Below are 20,358 nucleotides of genomic sequence, written 5' to 3'. Positions count from 1 at the left end.
ATGACACTGGCGCGTTCAACCATTTTTGAAATATAAAAGTAAAAATTTCACACAGTTCAATGTAATGGTAGAAAAGAAACAAGAGAAAGCAGCTACAAATGCATTTAGATTTACAGATTTAGTGGTGGGAATTTAAAGAAGCACTTGTCTCTCCCACTGCTCCTTGGCCTTTTGGCTAAGATCAAGTGCAGTATCTGTTCTTATCAGTTTAATATCTGATACGTCCTCTATCCGAGAACAATATATTTATGGATTTTTGGAGTAGGGAGATGGAATAGGAGCTTGCTGCATCCACTCCACGCATCGACCTGGTATTGCAGTACTTCCAGGAACGGTGCACTCCTCCAGAAAAAAAAAAAGCAGCAGCACATGTCTTATTTGTATATAAAATGCCTAGAGTAACAGACACTCAATAGTTTATTTAGGTATAGATTACTCTTTGAAATAAAGTCATGAAATATGCTTTCCTAAAGGATTTTGTATAGAGGAGAAACATCCATCACCTTTTTTGGATATTCCTGGTGCTGACAAGAAAGAGAGTTGTGTCCCAAAATCTTTAATTCTCTTATTTGTTATCTTTCTGCACAAGATACTAGATTTTTTTTAATCCTCAAAAATATTTAATTTGACCAGCCTAGCCAAAATGGTGACACCTCATCTCTACGGTGGTGGGCGCCTGTGATCCCAGCTACTCGGGAGGCTGAGACAGAATTGCTGAAACCCAGGAGGCGGAGATTGCAGTGAGCTGAGATCACACTACTGCACTCCAGCCTGGGTGACAGAGCGAGACTCTGTCTGGAAAAAAAACAAAAAAATTTAACTTAATTTAGCCTAGGAAAAAATATATATATAATATAAACATATATATTATATATATAACTAGATTTATATATATATATATATATATAGAGAGAGAGAGAGAGAGAGAGAGAGAGAGATCACTTGAGGCCAGGAATTTGAGATCAGCCCGGGCAAACATGGCAAGACCCTATCTCTGAAAAAAGCAAAAACAAAAACATACATATATTATTAAATAATAAAATATATATATTTAGGCCGGGCACAGTGACTCACACCTGTAATCCTGCACTTTGGGAGGCCGAGGCAGGTGGATCACCTGAGGTCAGGAGTTTGAGACCAGACTGGCCAATATGGCAAAACCCTGTCTCTACTAAAAATACAAAAACTAGCCAGGTGTGGTGGCACGCGCCTGTAATCCCAGCTACTCAGAAGGCTGAAGCAGAAGAATCGCTTGAAGCCAGGAGGCGGAGGTTGCAGTGAACTGAGATTGCACCACTGCACTGGGTGACAGAGTGAGACTCTGTCTAAAAAAAACAAAAAAAAATTAATTTAGCTGACCTAAGCCTAGGAAACAAAAATATAGATAGATCGATCGATCGATTGATCACTTGAGGCCAGGAATTCGAGATCAGCCTGGGCAAAAATGGCAAGACTCTGTCTCTAAAAAAAGCAAAACCAAAAACATACATATATTATTAAATAATAAAATATATATATTTAGGTCGGGCACAGTGACTCCCATCTGTAATCCCAGCACTTTGGGAGGCCGAGGCAGGTGGATCACCTGAGGTCAGGAGTTTGAGATCAGCCTGGCCAATATGGCGAGATCCTGTCTCTACTAAAAATACAAAAACTAGCTGCGTGTGGTGGCGCACACCTGTAATCCCAGTTACTCAGAATGCTGAGGCAGAAGAATTGCTTGAAGCCAGGAGGTGGAGGTTGCAGTGAGCTGAGATTGTGCCACTGCACTCCAGCCTGGGCGACAGAGTGAGACCTTGTCTCAAAAATAATAATAAGAATAAAAAATAAAACAAAGTAGAATAAAACAAAATAAAATGTTGTTCTAAAATTTAAAACACTGTTCTTTTGAATATTGCCTTACTGCTATATTTAAAGATTGCTGCTGCCTTTAAACTATCACTGGTTATTTTGTAAAGGTCTAGAGTAGACTATTATTAGATTTAAGAACCAATTCTGGAGCATTACTATTGGTAGTGGTCTACCTGAAGTCTCAGCCTGTTTTGCCAGCCCTTTCAGAAAGAGGTCCAACAAAGATGCCGCTGCGGTACTGTGCGCTGCTAACAATGCTAGCACACTGCCATCAGAACAACCCAAAGGCTGAGTAGGTGTGTCCAGATGGCAGAACTATATTATAAGAGAGGCTGACAAAATAAGTCTGTGGCATTTTCAGCTTCTGTAGAGACAGGAGTCTCTGCCTCAAAACCAAAACTGAAAAATGAGGAACTCCCCGTACAAAGGAAGGGGGCTAAGATTTGTACTGTTTAAAAAGATCGATAAGTTTTCACTACGATACACAATAAATTCAATGATGAAAGATAAACACAGGGTGCTGAGAGGAACTGAAATGGATTTCCAAAGGGATCATAAAGGTCACATATAAACCTTTGATATCAACAGAATACAAAATTAAAACCTTACCTTGTAATAACGAAAATAGTCTCTCTCTTGCAATTTTTTTATTTTGGGGAAGATTTTGTAGGTATTGAAGTTATCGATGCTGTCAATGTCACACAAGCAATCATCCAGAACTCCAGTGACCTAGAATTTATATAATTTAAAATATGTAAACTACTGATGTTTCAACCTTATCAAATCTACACTATTATATAAAAATGTAATTTATTCGTTCAAATTAGCCAGTACTTGCTGATTAAGATATAATATTAAAGCAGTCAATTTACTTTTTACTGTGGCCAATGAAATAAAAAAACAATAGAAAGATCAGCTATACCCATTTGGAAGAACATTTTTCTTTAGCACTTGAAGATTATTGAATTCTCCTTCCTCTACTTAAACATATATGAAATCCAAGTGGCCACTGGAATATGAAGGCAATATCTTCCCAACCTAACCTAGAAGTTACAGACTGTAATAATATTGCTGTAGTAACCCATGTCTTTTATCTTTCCTTTAGGAGGCCATTTATGGAACGCTTACATGATAGGCAGAGTATTAAGAGCTTTATATTATCTCATTTCCTCTTCAAAAGTATTCCATGAATGAGGTATTATAATCTTCATATTACATATAAGGAAATTAAGGTTTAACAGCCTTATAGTAATTTTTCCAGAGTAGAAATGGAACTTATTCCCAATCTATCAGACTTTATGATCTTATCCACTATTCAAAGATTATTTGCTAATCCAAGAAGAGAAATTGGTATTTCCGAAGTGAATTTAGAGTCCCAAAATTCCATAAAACAATCTTTGGCTAAATTAAAAATGGAACTCATTGACTGATATGCACAATCTGGATTTATCTTCCAGGAATTATCCTGAATGAAAAAGCAAGCCAAAAGGTTACACGGTATATGATTCCATTTGCAGAACACTTTTTAAATGAAAAAAATTTAGAAATGGAAAGCATATTATTTGTTGCCAGGGATTAGGGACTGGGGTAGGGGATGGAAGGTGGGATAGGCAGGGTAGGAAGGAAATAGTGTGGTTGTAAAAGGGCAACAGGAGGAATATCTGTGGTGATGAAACTGTTCAGTATTTTGACTGTGATGGTGAATACATGAACCTATGTATGTGATAAGATTGTCTGGCACTAATACATACACACACAAACAAAACAAGTAAAACTGGGAGAATCTGAGTAAGATCAGTAGATTCTATCACTGTCAATGTCCCAGTTATAACACTGAACTACATGTTTAAAGGATGTTACCACTGGGATAAACAGATAAAGAGTATATGGGATTTCTGTGTTATTTCTTGCAACTGCATAAGAACTTACGACTAAAATTTTCAAAAAACAAAAAATGGGTCTCAGCCTGTTAAAGGTTATTTATATGGTCCATAGGAGGAATATATGCAAGTAATGGTCAGAAAATGGAAACCGGTCCTTGCAAGCTGTTTCATTCTCATTCTCCCTCCCTAGGAATATAAATGTGTCCCCAGACTCCCTTCAACAGAGTTAGGGCTATATTATCTTGAGATAAGTGATCATTATCAGAATTTTGGCTCTAGAGTTATATTTATTTTGCTGTCCGACTCACTAGGATCCTATCACTAACTCCCAAATTTCATTCCATTGCTCTCACTTACTACTTACAAGACAGCGAGTTCTATTTTTTTCTTTCCGCTCCCCCGCAGTCTGAAATATGTTTGTAAAGACTTCAAATGCTAGCCCCTAAACAGGAAAAAAATACAAACCAAAAAGCTCTCTAGGTTTTAAAAATATTTTATCTACTGATATATATATAATATATACATATAATTATATATATATAATTAAATAACGAAGTAAATACTGCCAGTATCCTTTAAGCTCCTCTTTAATTACATCTATCTCCCTTTCCCTAAAGGCAGAAATAAATCATTTTTGTTATCAATTTTTCTTTTTCTGGTAATGCATCCCTAAACAATATGCTTGAGTTTTTTTATTTCTTATAAATTTTTCTTAAATTGTTGACTTTATAAAGCACCATATTTTACTTCTTTAAAACATTTTAATTGTGGTAGGGGATGGGTTCACAAAGTTGACATGTACATATTTATAACCTTTAAAAGACTACTGAGACAGAAACCTGTGTGTCACTAAAAGCTTCTAAATACTGCCAGTATCATATTAAAAAGTAAAACAGAAAAACAGATGTTGGCAAGGATGTGGAAAAAAGGGAATGCTTATATACTGTTAGTGGGACTGTAAATTAGTTCAACACCTATGAAAAACAATATGGAGATTTATCAAAGAACTAAAAGTAGAACCATCATTTGACCCGGCAATCCCACTACCGGGTATCTACCCAAAGGATATCATTATATCAAAAAGACACCTGCACTTGAATGTTTATCATTGCACTATTCATAGTAGTGAAGTCATGCAATCATCATGTAGGCAAGTGCCCATCAACGGTGGATGGAATAAAGAAAATGTGGTCCATGTACACCACGGAATACCAAGTAGCCATTAAAAAAAAAGAAATCATGTCCTTTGCAGCAACATGGATGCAGCTGGAGGCCATTACCCTAAGTGAATTAATGCAAAAGCAGAAAATCAAATACTGCATGTTCTCGCTTATAAGTGGGAGCGAACAGTGAGTATACACGAACACAAGGAAGGAAACAACACTGGGGACCCCAAAAGGTGAGGAGGGAGGGGGACAAGAGCTGAAAAATTCCCTATACCCATATAACAAACCTGCACAAGTACCCCCTGAATCTTAGGAAAAAAATAAAAAATAGAAATAAACAGTGCCAGTATCCTTTAAGCTCCTCTTTAATTACATCTACCTCCCTCTCCGTGAAGGTAGAAATAAATCTTATTTTTGTTATCAACTTTTCCTTTTCTGGTAATGCATCCCTAAACAATATGCTTGAGGTTTTCGGCCCCCGTTTCTGAACTTTAATGTTAATGGAATCTAATGTGTGAATTTTTCTGGGATGTGCCTCTTTGGCTAACACTTTATTATGGCATCTCTGATGATGAAGTCTGTAGTACCTCATTCATTTTCCCTGTTGCAAGTGTTACATTTTATTAGAATATCATAATTTCTCCATTCTACTCTTGATGCATACAGTAGACAGAATGCCCCACCCCCAAGATGTCCCTAATTCCTGAAATATGCAAATATATTATTTTTACATGGCAAAGGGGACTTGAAAGATGAGATGAATTTAAGGATCTTGAGATGGGAAGACTATAGTGGATTATTCAGGTGAAACGAGTGTAGTTCCAAAGTTCTTCATGAGAGAGGAAGGCGGGAGTGCCAGAGTTAGAGAGGAACTGGAAAATGCATACTGCTGGCTCTGAAGACGAAGGAATAAAGAGGCCATAAGCCAAAAATCACAACAATATCTAGAAGCTTGAAAAGGAGCCTCCAGAAGGAAATGCAACCTTGCTGACATCTTGATTTTAACCCTGTAAATCCCATTTTCAGAATTCTGGCCCCCAGAACCACAGCATAATAAATTTATGTTGTTTTAAGTCATTATATTTGTGGCAATTTGTCACAACAGCAATAGAAAATTACCACAATCCATATTTAGATTGTTTTCAGATTTGGCTAAAGAACATTGCTACACAAATGGTTTTGGACACATATCCTGGTATAAAAACACATGCAAGAGTTTCTCCAGGTTGGGCCAGGCACAATGACTCACACCTGTAATCTTAGCACTTTGGGAGGTGGACACAGGAGAACTGAGACCAGCCTGGGCAACATGGCGAAATCCTGTCTCTATAAAATTACGAAAATTAGCCGGGTCTGGTGGTGAGCATCTGTAGTCACAGCTACTCAAGAGGCTGAGGTGGGAGGATTACCTGAACCCAGGGGATCGAGGTTGCAGTGAGCCAAAATCACACCACTGCACTCCAACCTGGGGAAAAGAGCCAGACCTAGTCTCAAAAGAAAAAAAAAAAAAAGAGTTTCTCCAGGTTATATGCTTAGGAATGGAACTGCTGTAAGTATATGTTCAGCTTTTTCAGGAAATGGCAAAATGATTTCCAAAACAGTTGTACCAATTTACCAGCCCCCCAACAATGAATGGGAGTTACTGTTGAGCCATATCCTCACAATTTTTTTTTTTTTTTTGAGACAGAGTCTCCCTTTGTCACCCCAAGCAAGAGTGCAGGGTCTCAGTCTTGGCTCACTGCAACCTCCACTTCCTGGGTTCAAGTGATTCTCGTGCCTCAGCCTTCCGAGTAGCTGGGACTACAGGCACATGCCACCATGCTCAGCTAATTTTTGTATTTTTAGTAGACATGAGTTTCACCATGTTGGCCAGGCTGGTCTCAAACTCCTGGCCTCCAGTGATTAGCCTGCCTCGGCCTCCCAAAGTGCTGGGATTATACGTGTGAGCCACTGTGCCAGCCCATATCCTCAGTAATATTTAACATTAATCAATGCTTTAATTTTTGCCAATCTATTTAGCATGAAAAGTTATCTTTTTTCTTATTTGCACGAATAAGGTACAATGTTCATATGTTTTACAAGACATTTATATTTCTTCTTGTGTAAAATGTCTATTTATATCTTTGATTCACTTTTCTGTTAAGTTATCTTCTTCATACTGATCTGCAGAAATCAATACTGCTTCTTCCCTATTCTATTATTTTAGAACTCCAATTAGACATATTAGACATTCTCACTCTATTCTCCAGGTATCTTAAGTTCTCTTTAATATTTATTGTCCCATTGTCTCTCTAGATTTCATTCTGAATAATTTATTTGCATCTATCTTCCATTCACTTATTCATTAATTCAGCCTATTTACTGAGGCCCAACATAACATTTGCACTGTTTTAAGTGCTGGAGATATAAAATTAGAAGAAAAAAAAAAAAAAACAGACAAAAATCTCTGCCCTCAAGGAGTTTACATTCTCATAGGGAAAAGGGGGTGCAAAATGAATGAACAAGTACAGAATGTCAGATGGTAATAAAGTGATATAGAAGAAACCTAGGGACTGGAAACAGACTGCAGAACTGGGGCTGCTAACCATGTAAAACGGGACAGTTACAGAAGGTGTCAGTGACATTTTGGCGAGGAGTAAGACATGCAGGAATGGAGGGGACAGCATTCCAGGCAATGGGAGTGAGTGCAAAGATCCTAAGCGGTAAGCTTGTCCCGTGTTTGTGAGGAATAAGGAGGACTATGCAATAGGCAAGAAGGAGAATTAGACCACTGTAAGATTTTAGCTTTTACTGAATCTGAGTTATTTTATCACACCAACCGATTCTCTAACTCTGAGACCAACTGGGTGGTGTCCAATAATTCAATTCTGACACTATCCACCATCAGTGCAGACCCACAAATTAAGGGCTGAGTCCCACAAGATGGCCCCACTCCTGACACAAATCTCAGGTCCTGAGCCACTTGTTCTTCTGACTGGCTATCAGTTGGGGGTTCCTAGCACTTCCATTGCAGGTTTGATAATTTGCCAGAATGGCTCACAGAACTCAGAAAGACACTTTACTTACAGTTACCAATTATTATAAAGGATACAATTCAGTAACAACCAAATGGAAGAGATGCATTGGGCAAGCTACTAAGGCAGAGGGATGTGCAGAGCCTCCCTGCCCTCTCTCAACATGCCACCCTCCCAATAATTCAAGGTGTTCCCCACCCAGAAACTCATCAAATCTAGTTGTTCAAGAGTTCTTACAGAGCTAATCTCCAGCACCCACCTCTCCCCTTCCTGGAGGTTGGTGGGGCTAAAAGTTTCAATTTTCTAATCACTTGGGTTCTCGTGGTGACCAGTCCCCCATCCTGAAGCTATGTAGGGTCCCTGTCTTAAGTCATTTCATTACTATAAACACAAGTGTGATTGAAAGGGGCTCATTATGAGTAACAAAAGGCACTCCTATGACTCAAGAAATTCCAAGGGTTTTAAAGGGCTTTGTGTCAGGAATCAGAAATAAAGACCAAATATATTTTTGGATTACACCATGTGAGACAGGAAGCAATTGGGGAGTTTTAAGCAAAGGGTGACAGGAATTTGGTGAAGATAGAAGGTTTCTCTTTTAGATTTGTATGCTCAGGGACATTTAAGACAAGAGACATGTCAGATAAAGTGACACTTTAGCAGAAATCTAACAGAGCAAATCACATGAATACACGAGAAAAGAGGGTGCTAGGTAGAAGAAACAGTACAAGGCTTTGAGGCAAGAACGTATCTGCCGTGTTTAAGAACAGGAAGGCCAATTTGGCTGGAGCTCATGTATAAGGCCCGGGGGGAGGCGGGTTGGGGAAGACTGTGGAAAAAGCAGATATGGGGGAAAAGATCAGAAATGTGGTTTCTATATCAAGTTTGAGATATCAATCATCCAAGAGGAGATGTCGAAAAAGAAGTTGGATACATAGATCTAGAGCTGAGAATCCTAGTCTTGGAGACTAACACTGAGAGTCCACTGTACATCTGGTATTTAAAGCTAAGAGACCAGAAGAGATGACTAAGATAATGAGAAGAAAGAGTACAAGATTTGAACCCCGAGGTTCAAACGATTAGTAGTCAAGGGCAGGGGAGGAACAAAGAAAAAATGCTAAGACAGACTGGTCCACTAGACAGGAAGACAACCAGAAAAGTTTAATATCCAGGATGTCAGAATAAAAATTATTTTAAGGAGATTGAGTGATGAGTTGTGAAAAAATGCCGTCAATTGGTAAAGCTGAGATTTAAGAGCCAACCATTGGTCTTAGCAACAAGGAAGATATTGGTGACCTTGCCAGGAGCAGTTTCAGAGGTGTGGTAGGAGCAAAAGTCCGATTAGAAAGGGCTGAAAAATAGAAGAGCCAGCACAGTAAGAATAAATTAAATCTAACTCTTGAATTTTTCTAGAGGGAACAGAAAAAATAGGCAAAGGCAGAGGGAATATGTGGATCAAAAGATAACTTTAAAACAGTAAAATTAGCAGTATGTTTTATGATGTATAGTCCGGCTTTATCTCTTCACCCAAATCTCATGTCAAATTATAATCCCCAGTGTTGGAGAGGAGCCTGGTGGGAGGTGTTTGAATCATGGGGGTGGACTTCCCTCTTTCTGTTCTCCCGATAGTGAGTTCACATGAGATCTGGTTGTTTAAAAGGGTGCAGCTCTTCCCCGATTGTAAGTTTCCTGAGGCCTCCCCAGCCATGCTTCCCATACAGCTGTGAGTCAATTAAATCTCTTTTCTTTAAAAATTACCCAGTCTCAGGTAATTCTTTATAGCAATACAAGAATGGACTAAGCCAGGCACAGTGGCTCACGCCTGTAATCCCAGCACTCTGGGAGGTCAAGGCAGGCAGATCACTTGAGGTTAGGAATTTGAGACCCACTTGACCAACATGGCAAAACCCCATCTCTACTAAAAATACAAAAATTAGCCGGGCATTGTGGCTGGAGCTTGTAATCCCAGCTACTCGGGAGGCTGAGGCATAAGAACTGCTTGAACCTGGGAGGCAGAGGTTGCAGTGAGCTGAGATTGAGCCACTGCTCTCCAGCATGGGTGACAGAGCGAGACTCTACTCCAGGAAACAACAACAAAAAAAGAATGGACTAATACATGATGACAGTAAAATTCCATTTGAGAAGGACAAACTGATGATCCAGGAAAGAAAGAGAAGATTACTAGAGCCATGTCCGTGAGTGGGAAAGAAAGAATGAGACCTCACATGCAAGTGAAGGGACTGCCTTTGATAAAAGCACACAGTTCATCAATGGTAACCAACAGGAAGTCAAAATACGTGGGTACAGAGACTAGTAAATGGATAGATGTCAGTTACTCTATGGAATTTCTCTTCTGATTGTTCCAATTTTAGTAAGGTATGAACTGAGAGTAAGGATAGATGAAAAGGTGATGGGGGATTAAGGAGAAAGAAAAAAGACATGAAATGGTTGTTCAATAATTCAATAATCATTTCTTCAGCTGGATATGATCAGCTATTTAATCCATCCATTGAGTTTTAAAATTCAGTTCTAGAACTTCTAATTCATTACTATTAAAATCTTTTTGGCCATTCTTTAAAATCTTTTTTCCCTTTTATACTTCAAGTTTCTTTTTATTTGAACACATTAAACATAGTGATACTACATTATCTATCTGATAATTTCAGAACCTAAGGTCATTATGTGTTTGTTTCTGTTGTCTGTGTCTAATATCTGATTCATGGTGCCCTGTTTCCTTGTGTTTTGTGATATTTTACTGCTAGCTGTTTAGTCTTCTTGGCACTTTATCTTCAATAATTTTTCAAGGTTTGAGTTAAAAATAAATTCCTCCAGATGTGATGGATATTTGCTTTTATTAGTAACCTGAGGCATACAAATGTGGGACTGCTATGAATTTTCCAAGCATAAATATTTGGCTTGCAAACCTGCGTGAGGACTGACTCATGGTAACAAATTCTCAAAGTTTCTTCCCCACTTCTCCTAGCAAGTTTCTTTGCATTCCCCTTACTTAGAATGGGTTTCATTTCTCATTTACCCTCATATTGAGGATGTAATTGTTTGAAGTGCAGGCTCCAAACAGCTACCTCCTCAATATAAGGGTAAATGAGAAATGAATTTTGGTGGAGCCTCCTATTAGTTTCCTCTCACTGGGCAGACACAGGGCTATTTCTTGCCCACTCCACTCCATGCAACTGTTAAAGTAGCTCAAGATCTTTAGGGTTCAGGAGAAGCTCTCAGAGTAACGGACTGGTATAGCACTATTTGAGTTCTAAGTTTCTGGCTTTTCATTTATTGAGGGGTTCTGTGTATTCCTTAATTTTACACCACCTCAGAAATGCATTCAGAATCTAATTGAAATTACTTTTGAAAGGAAGATTGTTCTATCACTTGTATGCACTATGCCTTTAGCTTCCAGTGCTTCACCATAGTACAAAGTATATTTACATTTCATTTATAAGATAATGGGGCATGACATATCCAAACGCGTATCCTTTTGTGTGCTCAAAAATATTTTTCTGCTTTTATTTTGGAAGGAGATAACATTTAAAATATGTATCTCCTTAAATGACTGATTTCTTGTAAACAGAGATAGTTTTCAAAAATTCTAATTCTTCCCTTTATCAGTTAGTTTTCTACCAATTTATTATATGGATGAAGTCAAAGAACTGGCTGAATTCCACTTTTTGATTTTCCTGTTTTCCTTCTGCTTTTCTATACTAGAGAGAATTGAAAATACCAACATACTGTATAGACCAGAAGGGGTTCCACATTATGGCTCCACTGTAATGTCACTCGCTCATTTAAGACATTTACGTGCCGGGCGCGGTGGCTCAAGCCTGTAATCCCAGCACTTTGGGAGGCCGAGACGGGCGGATCACGAGGTCAGGAGATCGAGACCATCCTGGCTACCACGGTGAAACCCCGTCTCTACTAAAAAATACAAAAAACTAGCCGGGCGAGGTGGCGGGCACCTGTAGTCCCAGCTACTCGAGAGGCTGAGGCAGGAGAATGGCGGGAACCCGGGAGGCGGAGCTTGCAGTGAGCTGAGATCCGGCCACTGCACTCCAGTCTGGGCAACAGAGCCAGACTCCGTCTCAAAAAAAAAAAAAAAAGACATTTACGTTTCTTGAACTTCAGTTATCTCAATGGTCCCATTTCGGAGAGATGTATCAAATAAAATGAGATAATCTGTAACCATCTTACAGATTAAAGTACTATCTAAAAGATGATCAGGCCAGGCGTGGTGACTCACGCCTGTAATTCCAGCACTTTGGGAGGCCAAGGCGGGTGGATTACCTGAGGTCAGGAGTTCGAGACCAGCTTGGCCAATGTGGTGAAACCCCATCTCTACTAAAAAATAAAAAATTAGCCACATGTGGTGGCACACGCCTGTAGTCCCAGCTACTTGGAAGGCTGAGACAGGAGAATCACTTGAACCTGGGAGGTGGAGGCTTCAGTGAGCCAAGATGGTGCCACCGCACTCCAGTCTGGGTGACACAGAGCAAGATTCCGACTCAAAAGAAAAAAAAAAAAAAGAGCAAAACAGTACAGTAGAAAGTACTGTTGGTGGCCTTGGCGTGGTGGCTCATGCCTGTAATCCCGGCACTTTAGGAGGCCGAGACAGGCGGATCACCTGAGGTCAGGAGTTCGAGACCAGCCTGGCCAACATGGCAAAACCCCATCACTACTAAACAAACAAACAAAAATACAAAAATTAGCCAGGTGGGGTGGCAAGCACCTGTTATCCCAGCTACTCGGGAAGCTGAGGCAGGGAGAATTGCTTGAACCCGCGGGGCAGAGGTTGCAGTGAGCCAACACATGCCACTGCACTCCAGCCTAGCCAACAGAGCGAGACATTGTCTCAAAAAATAAAGAAAAAAAGAAAGAAAGTACAGCTGGCAACAAAAACCAAATATATTCACTTGGAAGACTGTTGGCACAATGCTACTTCAAATATTCACAAATCTTTAACTGTTGAACTATATTTATATTCATTTGAATATAATGAAATTAAAAGTACAGGGGCAGGCCAGGCACAGTGGCTCATACCTGTAAGCCCAGCACCTGGGAAGCCAAAGTAAGAAACTTGCTGGAGGCCAGGAGTTGAAGATCAGCCCTACAACATAGTAAGTCCCCATCTCTATGCAAAAATTTTAAAAATACAGGTGAAATTATAAAACATTAGTTACACATAATTAGTGGTAAATGAAAAAATCTAAAATGAAGTTTCTAGATAAGCATAAATTAATATATGCTATATAAAAAGAGAAAATGGGAAATCTCATTTTAGAAAAATATCTAATTGTAAATTTCACTCAGAAACTAGTGACTAGAAAATAATTTTGCCAAAGACAATTTGGAAAATGTACTTTCGTAAGTCTGCCCAGACTACCACTATCTATTCTATTTCAGTGTTTTCCAAGTGAGGTCCAAGAGGTAATCAAAAGATAACTTTGCTACAGTTACTGTACTTGCAATGTTTGTTTAAAATGCTGTTATCTGGGCCACATTCCAGATCCATTCAATCAATAATCTGGAGGCCGGAGAATCTGCATTTTAACATGTTCCCCAACACCAAAAAGTCTGCCCCTTTTATTTTTATGGTTCACAGACACAAATGGACCATTCAGGCACTCTGGGATTTAGTGCAGGGTACCATAAAACCATGAAATAAAGTGACTCAATTCAGAAAAACATGTTTTCACGGTTACACTCATAGTCAACCTTCAATTTTTCTTAGATGAGCACTAATTGCTTCAAATGACATCTCCCCCTCATTATCAGGCCCCCTGAGACTTTCGTTTTATTTTTTTGGCCCTTGCAGCAGGTGCAGACAACAGGCAGCAGCACCTGGCAATCAATTCAAATTCTACTGAATAGAAGCAAACACCTCTCTGAAGGCGAAAGGATCTGGTCAGCTAAGCCTCGGATTTCTAGCACATTGAGAACACTTGTAATCATCTCTTCACATCAACAACCAGCCAGCACCTCACGACTGCCTGAGCCAGAGCCTCCATCCACGAGCCACAACGCCAGACTCAGACCCCCCAGTCTCGTACTGGGACTTAAGTGGCGATGCCACTTGGCAGACACAGCTCAGCTGGGTAAAAACAAAGCAATCTTGAGCAAGGGAAGGTGCTCGAGGAAGGGTAAAAGCCCAGAAAGCTCTAGTCCGAAAGTTCAAGTGAGTGAAGTCTTGTCCCCTCCCAATTCCTCTGAGCCTGGCGGGGCCTCGGGGGTCTGCGGAGTGCCCCCTACTCTCAGTCTCCCTCCCTCGCTAACTCCTGAAGGGAAGGACGACACCGTTTCTCTAGGCGCTCGACCCCTTCGCAAGACAGCCGAGGGGGTTCATGCCCGTCTCATCTCCCGCCACACTCCCAGCCGCTTAAAACATCGAGAGGAAAAAACGAAAACAGCTCAGGGGACCGTCACCATCTTCCTCTTTTGACTGCCATTACCCGGAGTGTCGTCGTCCCCCCGCCCTGCGGGCGGTTCGCAGATGTTTCCCGCACTGGACGGTCAGGTCTCTGCTCCCCGGGTTTTCTGCTCACCAGAAATCACCTCTGTTCCGGCCCGGCCCGGCCTGGCCCTCCCCGCACCACAGCCACGGCCCGTGTGTAGCGGCCGCGGGTGTTCGGCCGGGGGTTCCCGGCCCGCCATCACTCGGGCTTACCTGCGCCTCGACGACGCTCCGGAGGAAGCTCAGGGTGACCAGTAGCTGCACCGCGGCCGCTGCCCCCTGCCCAGCGCCTGCCCGGCGGACCCCTTGGCTCATGCTGATCTCTCCCCACGCCGCTGCCAGCCGGGTCCCTCGGGGCCGGGGAACGGCGGGCGGCCCGGGCGACGACCCAAGGGGACGGTTCCCAGCGGCCGAGCGGCTCCAGGATCAGAGGTTTGCACGCCGGTCCAGAGGCGGGAGACTCTCCGAAATACCCGGCAGCTGCGAGTGAGGCAGGAAAGGCGAGCTCCCCTACATCATCCCCCAGGCGGCCCCGCCCCCAGCTCGCTCGGCTCATCGGCCACGCCCCCCGAGCGCGGGGCCTTGTGGGAGTTGTGGTCCTGGGAGGCCGCTTAGGCGCTGCGGCAGGAAGGCGGAGCCGACAAACTAGAGGACTCGGGAACTACAACTGCGAAAGCCGCTCCGCCTCCCCGAGGCCTCGGACTCCACGGCGGCCAATGAGGCGGGACCACGCGGGCCTCCAAAACACCCGGAGGTGCGGGCGGGGGAAGAGGGGCGACCTCTTCTCCGGGAAACCAGGCTGGGGACCTCCCTGCGTCGGTCCGTGCTGTGGCTCCCGCCAGGCTCCAGGATTCACCCAGTATGCGGGAGAGTTAGGAACTAACGGTGCGGGATCTTTGACTTTCGGTCTGAAGCGTATTCTTTGTCTCATCATTTTCCTGTAGCCTGACATCTGCTGTGGGTGCCTATGTAAGCCACCTGTGACTTGTAGAGGTGGCTTCGGCTTTTTTTTAATTTCATGCACCCTAGATGTGGATGTCATGTCCTGCCCTGCCCCCGCCCGACTCCTAGATTGACACGTGCAAGTATAACACATGCTGAAGAATGAAGACAAACCGAAAGGTTTATGATGAAATATGGGGATGGGGTAAAACAGAAAAACTTAGAGTGACATAGTTTGGGCGCAGATCCCAACTCTAAAACATTCTAGTTAGTTATTGGGCCTTAATTCCCACCCCATATCTTGTTCTAGGGCTACATAAGATTAGATGCAGAAAAACCTGAGTATAGTGCCTAGCACCTAGGAAGTACTCAATAAATGGTAACTGCTATTAGTTTCATTAATGTCTTTGATTTCTACAAAACGAATAATACATCTCCCTTGTGTTTATGTGGCAAGTATTAGTTTCTCATTGATGCTATAAGAAGCTATCACACATTTAGTTGCATACAACAAAAGAAATTCATTATCTTATAGTTCCGGAGATCAGGAGTCCAAAATGGACCTGTAGGGCTGTGTTGCTTTTGGAGGCTCTCGGGGACAATGTGTTTCCTTACCTTTTCCAGCTTCCAGAGGCCACCTGCATTTCCTGCCTCATGACCTCACATTATGGTCACATCTTCTTCACTCCTTCTGCTTCCCTCGTCACATGCCTTCTCTTGTGACCCTAGCTCTTCTGTCTCTCTTGTATAAGGACCCTTGTGATTACATTGGTTACAGACCATCCTATCTCAAAATCCTTAACTTAATCACATCTGCAAAGTCCCTTTTGCCATGTTGGATAATATATTCACAAGTTCCAGAGATTAGGATAAGGATCTATAAATAGAGGGCCATTAATTAGCCTACCACATAGTGGTTTATACCTTTCAGAACCAGCAGAGCATTAAACCAAATGCAGGGTCCTGGGGTTGCTGACTGCACAGATCACATGCCCATGAAGCCAGCCCTGCCTGTCCTTTTCCTCTCCAGCAACTCTTTCCCTTCTGCCTCCAAACTATCCAGATCTTCCCTAGTTTAAAAGCAAAAAAACGGGCTGGGTGCGGTGGCTCACACCTGTAATCCCAGAACTTTGGGAGGCTGAGGCGAGCGGATCACCTGAGGTCGGGAGTTCGAGACCAGCCTGACCAACATGGAGAAACCCTGTCTCTACTAAAAATACAAAATTAGCCAGGCAAGGTAGCACATGCCTGTAATCCCAGCTACTTGGGAGGCTGAGGCAGGAGATTGCTTTAACCCGGGAGGCGGAGGTTGCGGTGAGCTGAGATCATGCCATTGCACTCCAGCCTGGGCAACAAAACAGAAACTCTGTCTCCAAAAAAAAAAAAAAAAAAAAAAAAAAAAAAATTGTTGCTTGGTTTTTCCAGCGACTTTTCCATGTCTCTTCCAAACCTATACTTCCTATCTGCTCGCTGCCTTCTTCCCTTCATATAAATCTGCTTTTGATAAGAGAAACTTTTTATCAAGTTTGGTAGACTTTTTTAAAGATTCCTTGTCTGTGCTGCATTTGATGTTGTCAATAACACATACTTCCTGGGATTTTGTTATGCAAAACTTTTTTTTAAATTGTGGGTTATAAATTTTCCTATTATAAAATCTCAGGTTCTTTAAGGACTCTCTAGTGCCTGGATATCAGAGGCAGAATTCATGGCCTTCCAGAGGCTTGAAATATTTGTTATTAAAGAACAAAGGAAGAAAGTGGTTCGGGGGTGGAGTGAAAAAAGAAAGAGAGAGAGACAAAATGGACAGGGAACTGTAATGCAGACAGGGGTCAGATAGCTTCTGTCCTCTTAGTTACAGAATCCAGAAAGTCACAGCAACAAACCTCCCCGTTTGCTTGTTTTTAGCTCAGAAGCCGGACACATAACTTCGAGGGACAAATGAGATTTTTCTTGGCGAGTGAAATTGGAAATAGCAGGTATTTGTCATGAGATATCAGTGTACCAAGGTTCACTTAGAGTGGTGCCTGTCATGATCTGTTTTAGTGTTCATTGTTATGAGTGCTATGCCGGGGTTGTTCCTTTGTGAACAGGCAGCCCTCCTCTTTGTTCTCTCATTCTGGCTGATTTACCTCTGCTTTCCCTAAAATCAGCTACACTGAAACTGGCATTGTGAGAGGCCGCGGCGATGTGCTATCACCCATGCTTCCTGCAGATGATGTTCTGTTAGAACCTTCTCATTCCTAAGGCTGTGGTTAGAAGTTGAAACAGGAAGAAAGTGCAGACAACTAAACCCCTTTGATTGCACGCCACAAAAATCAGCTCTAACTCTTAATTTTTTTGAAATAGTAAATGAAAAAAATGTCAAATTGCTTACGGTACTGAGGAAGATTTCACCACACACCTCTAGAAAGGTAAGTCCATTAGGACAGAATTCAGGGACTCTAAAGAGTACAACTCATGATTGAACAGTCTCTTCTAGGGCATTGCCATTATACTTATCGATTCCCATCGCTTTTAGTCTTCTGTCCCTCCTATCAAAATTCACATTCTTTCTGGAGTTTAGCTTGCAGGTAGAAGGTAGAATGTGAGCACCTTGATTCACAGTCCTACAGACCACAAGAAATGAGCCAGAGGTAGCTGCACAAACTACTACTTTCTTTTTCTTTTTCTTTTTTTTTTTTTTGAGACGGAGTCTGACTCTGTCACCCAGGCTGGAGTGCAGTGGTGTGATCTCACTGCAACCTCCACCTCCCAGATTCAAGTGATTCTCACGCCTCAGCCTCCAGGGGAGCTGGGATTACAGAAGTGTGTCACCACACCTGGCTAATTTTTGTACTTTTAATAGAGATGGGGTTTCACCATGTTGGCCAGGCTGGCCTCAAACAACTTTCTATTTTTAATAGAGGGGAAAGGGATGCTGATCAGACAAAGGCAACAGATGTCTCCTTCAGGATGTTGAGTTCTTATTGAGTACTGCATTCGAATTCACTTCCTTTGCCTCAGCTTGTATTCACACATTCATCACATTATCACAGATGTCTTTCCACGCCCCTCCCCCCAAGTATATATGTTTTTATTCAGCCATTTAGTTTACAACATGAGGTAAAAGGAAAAAGTTCTCCTTGACCAGTATTTTACACAGTTATAGTGTAAAACATTTTAGACTTCAGGGATTTATAAGGGATTACATTTCTGAAAAGTTGGGATCAGGTTAAACAAGTTTTGTTTTTTTTTCTTGAGACGGAGTCTTGCTCTGTCACCCAGGCTGGAGTGCAATGGCACGATCTCAGCTCACTGCAACCTCTGCCTCCGGGGTTCAAGCAATTCTCCTTCCTCAGACTCCCGAGTAGCTGGGATTATAGGCATGCGCCACCACACCCAGCTAATTTTTTGTATTTTTACTAGAGATGGGGTTTCACCATGCTGGCTAGGCTGGTGTCAAACTCCTGACCTCGTGATTTGCCCACCTCAAACTACTTTTAACTGAATTTTCCAGGTGACTCTTCCCTTCCAATAGTAACAAACTCTAGTTAGTTACATAAGTTTCTTCAAGGCCAAGTTTTATCATCGTTGCTGATATCCTTAGAGCTGAAGCACTGCTATTTCAATCAGTATCCACCAATTCCACTTCAGAAACGAACTTTGCATTTGGTGGAATTTGGCATCAGGCTGCGCTTTCTTTCCATAAGCCCATTCTGCTTCACTCTTCGATTGAGGCTTATCTCTTTTACCCAGTCAAGAGTGCTTCATCCCATCCTGTGATAACTTTGCCACTTTGACCTTAAAACTTAAAGGCTTAGTATTTTCTTTTTTGAGTTTGTTTGAATGTTAGTATCAAAAACAGTCCCATCTTGTAGTGTTCCTGTATACCAGCCGTGAACAACATCTCCCCATCTTCCAAAAAGGAGAAATGTTATTCACTGCTGTTCATTTCCCTTTTTTTTTTTTTTTTTTTTTTTGGAGATGGAGTCTCGCTCTTGTTGCCCAGGCTGGAGGCGGGAGTGCAGTGGCGCGATCTCAGCTCACCACAACCTCTACCTCCTGAGTTCAAGTGATTCTCGTGCCTCAGCCTTCCCGAGTAGCTGGGATTATAAACATGTGCCACCACACCCAGCAAATTTTGTATTTTTAGTAGAGACTGGATTTCTCTATGTTGGTCAGGCTGGTCTCGAACTCCCGACCTCAGGTGATCCGCCCGCCTCGGCCTCCCAAAGTGCTGGGATTTCAGGCATGAGCAAATGCGCCCCGCCTTATCTCCCTTTTTTAGAACAGATTTTGCATATCTTGGTGGACTCTCAGCCAGAGTCTCTTCAGACTTGGTTTCTTTGGGTTTATCTTCATTAAGCATCACATTTTTCACTTGCAAACACTTACCATATTGGTACCCTTGAAACACTCGGTTTCAAAAAGATGGTTATAGGCTGTAACCAAATGGTCCTTGTTAGCTGTCTTGCCCACATTTTTAATGTTTCCTAATAATTTATGTTCTGCAAGAAACGAATCTGAATTGTGGTCCTGCAGAAACTTGATAAAGTCCTTCTTGGGCAGGTGCTTACTGTGCAGCTGCTCCAGGGTTCACGCCTGCAGTGGAATGGCTGCTGCCATCTTCCCCCACTGCCTGTGCCTCACTGAGCCGGCCGGCTGCAGTTCCCACAGATGTCTTGATTGTGGTATACCAAAAAGCATGCATCGGGACACTGGCTGACCAGAAATGGCAACAGTATGCCTATCGTAGCTTATGTAATTTATGATTAACTATCATCAACCTGGTTAGATGAACCTAATTACCTGGAAGTGAGGTACAGGAAAACTGACCACATTTTTTGAATGGAAGAATTTATGAACCTCTTGTATTTCCTAATCTGAGATAGGGCAGGGCTAGCTATGTCAATCAGCATAACTCCCTCATTGTAAGCAATGATAATATGTAATTGATTTGGCCATGACAGTAGGTCACAGGGGTGTCCGAGAGAGAGAATACAGTCATGGGTTCTTAGTTTTTGTTTCTGGCTGGGCCACTAAAGCCTATTAAGTTTAGCCTCAAG

General features: G+C 41.9%; 1 protein-coding gene, 1 non-coding gene and 1 pseudogene across 8 annotated transcripts in view; 1 reads left to right on the top strand and 2 right to left on the bottom strand.

Moving 5' to 3' along the window:
* ERO1B (endoplasmic reticulum oxidoreductase 1 beta) overlaps positions 1-14,859 on the bottom strand; it is a 68,829-nt gene extending 53,970 nt beyond the window's left edge. For all 7 annotated transcript variants that reach the window (XR_012434365.1, XM_005539720.4, XM_005539721.4 and 4 more), the window contains exons 1-2: positions 14,585-14,859; positions 2,461-2,580 (exon numbers count right to left, since the gene is read on the bottom strand). Coding sequence is in view for 6 of the 7 variants with exons in the window: in XM_005539720.4 (XP_005539777.1) it covers positions 2,461-2,580; positions 14,585-14,686 (222 nt within the window). In the remaining variant the exon portion in view is untranslated. The remainder of the gene's footprint in view (positions 1-2,460; positions 2,581-14,584) is intronic.
* On the top strand, positions 156-345 carry LOC123570659 (U2 spliceosomal RNA). The gene has a single exon (XR_006694929.2). It is a non-coding gene; the product is annotated as a U2 spliceosomal RNA (small nuclear RNA).
* A 3,926-nt stretch (positions 14,860-18,785) lies between the features above and the next one.
* On the bottom strand, positions 18,786-20,135 carry LOC135970612 (peptidyl-prolyl cis-trans isomerase FKBP3-like; annotated as a pseudogene).
* Positions 20,136-20,358: the final 223 nt, after the last annotated feature.

The sequence above is a fragment of the Macaca fascicularis genome, chromosome 1, assembly GCF_037993035.2.
Source record: "Macaca fascicularis isolate 582-1 chromosome 1, T2T-MFA8v1.1".
Classification (NCBI taxonomy): domain Eukaryota; kingdom Metazoa; phylum Chordata; class Mammalia; order Primates; family Cercopithecidae; genus Macaca; species Macaca fascicularis.
This window is presented reverse-complemented; position numbering and strand designations above follow the sequence as displayed.